This window comes from Salminus brasiliensis, chromosome 5 (genome assembly GCF_030463535.1).
Source record: "Salminus brasiliensis chromosome 5, fSalBra1.hap2, whole genome shotgun sequence".
In the NCBI taxonomy this organism is placed as follows: domain Eukaryota; kingdom Metazoa; phylum Chordata; class Actinopteri; order Characiformes; family Bryconidae; genus Salminus; species Salminus brasiliensis.
The window spans coordinates 24,750,286-24,757,141 of record NC_132882.1 but is presented as its reverse complement, the minus strand read 5'-3'; the positions used below and the strand labels follow the sequence as shown (position 1 = coordinate 24,757,141).

The following is a 6,856-nucleotide window of genomic DNA, read 5'->3' as shown; positions in this document are numbered from 1 at the left end:
TAAATCTTGATTAGTGTGAGTATGCACAGTATGCATAAATTATTCTCGATTAAATTTTGATGCAAGCTATGAGTTTCGCCGTCCGTCTCAATGAAACTACATTTCCCATAAGGCCTTTCGTGTGTCTGCGCTATAAACGACGCATTTAATGCGCGACCGGAACGACACCAGTGCGTTGTTTGTAAATGTGAGTCTGGATCCGTTTTCAGATTTAGAAATTTAAACCATTACTTTGGCTGTTTTGTTACACGTATCTTGTTCCTGTGCGAAGACTAAGGACGCGTCCAGGAGGTGAGTAGTAACGAATAGTCCTCTTTTATACTTTCTCTTATTTTGTGCCGTTTTGTCCGTTTCACCCAACAGTATTTAGGCTTTTCTTGGTTAAGTGGAGATACGTCTTATTTAAAGTCGCAGTTTCTGTTAAAACTAATGTTATTAATGTGACTGCTCGCATTAACTGAGCTTTACTGTTTGGGCTAGCTGCTATTGAGCTAGCTGGATCACTGCAGTCCAGTGAAAAACCATGTATCTCCATTTGTGTCCATGCTTTTAGTTTGCTCCCTGGTTTGAACCCTGCAGCTGTTTTGTACACTGTGCGAATAATTCCGGACGAGTAGACCAACAGAAACGCTCTAACATTCATTTTACACAAACTTTCATTCAAAGTAAAGAATATTTTACCTTCTAATGTAAGTCACCATTTTGGAGGTACACGTTTTTCACCGGACAGCGACGATATTCACGTTAGGAGCTGAAATGTAGCCAAATGGGACCTAAAATGCCGGGTTTTAGTTAATGATATTGTTTCTAAGACCTATTTAAGTATTAACTTCTGGCAGTAGTGAATAATTTTGTTCCCCACGCTAAATACTGCAGTAACAAAAAAAACCATGCAAATATACGATGCAAAACGTTATTTCAGAGCAAAATGATTGTCCTACAATTCATTGGGGTTTTTTTGTATTTACAACACAAGATGATCATATTCACCGTTTGTGTTGGACACAGATGGAATTTGTCCTCCATCTTTAACCCATCTGTGCAGTAAAAACACACTACTGACCAAACACATGTGCCCGGAGCGGTGGGCAGCTATCGCTGTGGCACCCGGGGAGAAGAGGGGGTGAAGGGCCTCAACAGTGGCAGGTTGCTGAGCAAGAATATCGAACCCCGAAACCCTGTCATCAAAAGCCACTGCTGAGGCACCACTGCCCTATACTGTACCATAGCACACCCAGCAGAACACTGTATGTGTGGCCTTTGTTTACCAGAAGTGAAGGTGTTAAAGGAGACCCTACTGACAACTGGTACCACAAATAATGAATGTATTCCAATGTTTCTTCCTCCCAGATGTCTTTAGCAGATGAGCTGCTTGCAGATTTGGAGGAGGCAGGAGATGAAGGCGAGGATGGACTGTATCCAGTAGGGGAAGACGAGGAGAGTGATGGGGAGGGGAGAGAGAGAGTGGCCAATGGGGGATTGGAGGACATACCGGAGGAGATGGAGCTGGACTACAGTGGGACAGAAAGCGTGTCGTCCATAGCAAAGCTACGAAACAGCAAATCTGTCAGTACCCCAACAAGTCACTCACTGATTGTTCATGCCTCGCTTACTTGGTCTCTAAAATGTGCTCTCTTTTTGGCAGTTTTCTGAAATCATGGAGAAGATTTCTCAGTATGTGGGGAATCCACGCAAAAACACAGATGGTAAGAAGCAGCCTCCTTAATATAGGTTGGAGGTTCACATGGAGATGTAGGTGAAATAACAGCACTTCTTGTGTTTCAATGATCTTCTCTGCTTACAGTATCTGGTCCTGTGGAGGCAGACCCAGAATACCGGCTCATCGTCGCTGCCAACAACCTGACTGTGGAAATCGATAACGAATTGAGTGAGTTTGGCTTATTTGAAATTCCTGCTTTTCTCATGCTTTAACGCATAATTTGTTCTTTTTTTTTGGAATGTGTTAATGAACATTAAATGTCTGCCAAGAATTGAACAGAAGTTAGCACTGCATTCATGTGCACTCACTGTGCACGTTTTGAGGATCACCCACTCAGTCATGCAGTTATCTAAACGGCCAGTTGTGGTAGTAATGCATAAATGTTTGCATCATCCATCCAAATTTTTTTGAGTAGGTTAGGAACCTCCAAAAAACATCCAGTAAGTTGCAGACCTGCACATGGAAACGTCTTGTTGAGAAGATGTCAGCAAAGAATGGCCAGACTTGTTCAAGCTGACAGAGGCTACAATAAGTCTGATAACCACTCTTGTACAGTTATGATGAGCAGAAATGCATCTTAGAATGCGCACCACTCCGAATCTTAAGGCAGTTGTGCTACAACAGCAGAAGACCATACTGGGTTCCCCTGCTGTCAACCAAGAACAGAAATCTGAGGCCACAGTGGGAAAAGACTCACCTAAACTGGATGGTGAACTGGGCAGTAAAAACAATAAAATGAATAAATACATTAAAAATAAGAAACGGTCTGGTCTGAATCTAAGGTGGACAGATGGTAGAGCTAGAATTTGGCACCAACAGCTTGAATCCATAGACCCAGCCTGCCTGGTCAACTGTCTGATGGGAATGAACGGGCCCAAAATGTGCAGAAAAACCAATTACTTGAATGTCGCAGCCTATTTAAGTTATGTTGTTGACATGTGTATCCCTTAATAAATTCATTTATCCAACTTCTAACAAATACTTCCAGTAAAATGCACATTTTACAGTTATTTGTATTATTGATTTATTAAATTATTCCTTTTTGTTCTTCAGATATCATTCACAAATTTGTTCGTGACAAATACTCCAAGAGATTCCCAGAGCTTGAGTCACTGGTGCCCAATTCCCTGGACTATATTAGAACAGTAAAGGTAAGCAGCGTTTTTTAAAACGAGGACCATTCTGCGGCCACTGGCAGAGTCTGAAGCAGGCCTTATTTTAAATTAATAGTTCGTCTTAAAATCTAGTTTACTGCAGCCATCTGGCTGGGAATCCCAGAGATTACAATTGGCTTGGCTCTCTGAGTGGGTAGGGGAAAAAAAAAAAAAAAAAAAAATCCTATACCATAACTCAAAAGCTAATGTAGCTAAGACTTAATGAGGCGCTCTTGGGTATCTGTTGGCATCAAATGAGCTCCCACTTCATGCTGTCGTTGTTACCATTACTTGGTAGCTACATTATCTATGTAGCACCAGCTCAAAACTCAAGAAGCACATATTTGGCTGATCATCTGCATGTGCAGTTTGAATGTAAATTGTGTAATTTTTTTACTTGATGCAACAGTTATTCTGCTTTGAGATTGTGAATAAATGTTTGTGTACAGGAGCTGGGAAACAATCTAGAAAAGTGCAAGAATAACGAGACTCTACAGCAGATCCTTACCAACGCTACCATCATGGTGGTCAGCGTCACTGCTTCCACAACACAGGGGTGAGGAAATGTAACTGTTATTCATTCTTGCAGGTTTTTTTTTCTTCCCGTTTTTTGAAGGGCAACAGGTTGGGTTTTTTTTTTGTTTTTGTTCCTGCTTTATTTTCCCTTTACCACTGATTTAGTTTCATTGTATAGCTTGATATACGTGGTGTTGCAGTCACGTTTTTTTAAAATGGCATCTTTACAAGAGAAGGAGAGACTTTCTTTTTCTTTTTCACAATGACAAATGCAAGATTTTTGCATGACAGACAAGAAAATGGAAAAAGCTATAATCAAATAGTCGTTCACTTTCATGTTTTAAGAACCTTACTGGGTGAGGAGGAACTCCAGCGATTGGAAGAAGCATGCGACATGGCTCTTGAGCTCAACCAGTCGAAACACAGGATCTATGAGTATGTGGAATCCAGGATGTCCTTCATCGCTCCTAATCTGTCCATCATAGTTGGAGCATCTACTGCTGCAAAGCTGATGGGTAAGAGTGAATGCTGGTAAAAACTGAAAGAAGCACCACAATTTTTTCTTTATTTATTTTTTTACAATTGTAACAGAAAAGTGATTGTTTTTGACCATGTGGTGATGTATTTCCATGAGTAGTTTGTGTACTGTATTCTGCTTCACTGTTTCTCACTGCACCTGCTGTTTAGGAATTGCTGGAGGATTGACTAACCTGTCTAAGATGCCAGCGTGTAACCTGATGCTGCTGGGCGCTCAAAGGAAAACCCTATCTGGGTTTAGCAGCACCTCTCTACTCCCGCACACCGGCTACATCTACCACTGTGATGTGGTGCAGTCTCTTCCTCCGGTCAGTGCCCTCACAGGCTTCAGTTACTGTGTGTTTACTGCAGATATCAGTGGTCCTCTCCTGCTCTGATCATGGAGATCTACCATTGTCATGTTCCAACTGCAGACTTGTAAATTTATCAGCAAAGATGTGCAAGGCTACTGCTGCCTACTTTTTTCTTCCAGCACATGATCTCAAACATGTCTTGGCTGACCAACTGCATCATGGATGTTTTGTGCTTTTGGAACTGTAAACACCAAAGATTTGTCACCTCTACGTACCCTCTGCTACTAAACTTACATGGCTTTAATTCTTATGAATAAATTGCCGAAATGCTGAATTTAGTCTGAAATGCTTTAGTCTCCTAATAAAAAGTGGCACACTGCCACCTAGTGTTTCATAGTCTCAGTCTAGGCATACTACACTGGCATAATTTTCTCAAATACCCTTTTGTTGTTTATTTGTAAATTCAGGCCTAGTACAATGTGTATCGTTTTTTTCTGCAGGACTTGAGAAGGAAGGCAGCACGTCTGGTCTCTGCCAAGTGCACGCTGGCCTCTCGTGTGGACAGTTTTCATGAGAGTGCTGATGGCAAGGTGAGGAGTGATTATCTGCCCTCCAACTATGACAATTAACAATCAAATGCTGTATACATATGACCTGGAAAAGGTTACACGTGCACTATTTTTGCATAGAATATCTCTCTCAAAAACAAACATAGACTGCATCTGTTAAACTCCTGTGTGTGCACGTGTTTGAATGCAGGTTGGGTACGACCTCAAGGAGGAAATTGAGCGGAAATTCGACAAGTGGCAGGAGCCACCACCCGTCAAACAAGTCAAGCCCCTTCCAGCGCCACTAGATCCCTCAAGGAAGAAGAGAGGGGGCAGGAGGTACTGCTGGAGTGTGTGTGTTTGTGGGTCAGGGTTCTCGTCTACTGATTCACCTGGTTTTGAGTTGCATGAGTTGGTTCTTTCAGGTATCGTAAGATGAAGGAGAGGTTGGGACTCACAGAGATCAGGAAACACGCAAACAGAATGACATTTGCAGAGGTCAGTGAAGATCAGTGTGTCTGTGTAGCATGTTGACACAATCCTGCCTAATCATTGGACAGATGTTTCATCAATTAGTAGTCAGTAGGTTGACTTATTTTTAGAAGTCTTTTAATTGCAGTTAAAAAAAAAAAAAGTCTTGATTGTGTCGGTCTACCTGTCACCTTGATGTACTGGTGCTATTTAGAATTGCCTCCCGTGGGAGTGCTTGTTGTGCTGTAAAAATTGTTTTGACTGTCTCTCAGATTGAGGACGATGCATATCAGGAGGATCTGGGCTTCAGTCTGGGTCAGCTGGGGAAGTCTGGCAGTGGCCGAGTGAGACAGGCGCAGGTCAACGATGCTACCAAGGCCCGCATTTCCAAATCCCTGCAGGTACAGATAAGTTGTTGGTGCTGTTTCAGCACCAATTATTCATAGATTTACAGGTCATGGCACATCAAAGAAGTTAAAGTGGGAATGTCCTTAGTGTTGATAATCTGTTTCGCTAGAGATCTAGATCAATGTGGATACCTTGCATCTCCATTTTTGTTTTTCACCGTTTGGCTCTCCTATTGAATCAGGCAGTTCTTCACATGGTTTCAAAATGTAATGATGAATGGACCAATAGAAATGCTCCACAGGTTTTGTTAGTTAGGAATATTTTTTTTCCTTCCTAGTAATGTGTGTGTTTGTGTGTGTGTGTGTGTGTGTGTGTGTGCGCTTTGGCAGCGAACATTGCAAAAACAGAGCATGACCTACGGTGGGAAGTCTACAGTCAGAGACAGATCTTCAGGAACAAGCTCCAGCGTAGCATTCACCCCTCTACAGGTACATATATAGCCTGTATACACATGTACATACATGCACACAAGCTCCGGATGACGAGTGTATCCATCGTTATGCAATTTAACGCAGAACCAAAAGGTCACCAGTTTTCTAAATGGGTGAGTTTGCCTCTCTCTCTCTCTCTCTCTCTCTCTCTCTCTCTCTGTCTAAAACTGCTCTGCCTTTATTTTAGGGGTTGGAGATTGTCAATCCACAGGCTGCAGAAAAGAAGGTCGCTGAAGCAAACCAGAAGTACTTCTCCAATATGGCAGAATTCCTCAAGGTCAAGAAAGAGGGCAGTGACAAAGTGTGAGCGTTAATCTTACTCCTCATGTTCACGCATCCCAACCCAAGGCATGAGCAGGCACATTCTGTGGATGCTGCCTCTGTATGGACAGTAAGGAGTAACCTGTGTGAGGAGCTGTGTTCCACACTGTTTTATTTTAAAGATCCTTCGTTATTTTGTAAGAAAAGCATGGAAGGAACAGCAGGTGTGACCTTTTTTTTTTTTTTTTTTTGACTAGTATATTAAAAGCCATTGCTGATTTACTGATTGTTGGCCTATGTTAACCTTAATTGTTAAGCTATTTAAGTGTGTACTGTAACTTGTCTATTTGTGCTACTCCTAACAGTTTTATTTTTACCATTTCTCCAAAACAGTGGAGTCAAGCTCTACTGCCTTTATTTCACATACTACAAATATCAGTGGCTAAAGCAAAGTCTCTTCACTTGCTGGTTCAAATTTGTTACTGCAAAAATCTGAAATAAACTTCATAAATTTGTA

General features: G+C 41.7%; 1 protein-coding gene across 1 annotated transcript; it reads left to right on the top strand.

Moving 5' to 3' along the window:
* The first annotated feature begins 162 nt into the window (after window positions 1-162).
* prpf31 (PRP31 pre-mRNA processing factor 31 homolog (yeast)) lies at window positions 163-6,856 on the top strand. Its single transcript, XM_072678871.1, has 14 exons — window positions 163-291; window positions 1,351-1,566; window positions 1,646-1,706; window positions 1,805-1,888; window positions 2,774-2,871; window positions 3,324-3,430; window positions 3,736-3,905; window positions 4,078-4,235; window positions 4,721-4,810; window positions 4,980-5,107; window positions 5,194-5,266; window positions 5,512-5,640; window positions 5,977-6,075; window positions 6,266-6,856. The coding sequence occupies exons 2-14, from the start codon at window positions 1,351-1,353 to the stop codon at window positions 6,383-6,385; spliced, it is 1,533 nt and encodes a 510-aa protein (XP_072534972.1). The 5' UTR covers window positions 163-291; the 3' UTR covers window positions 6,386-6,856.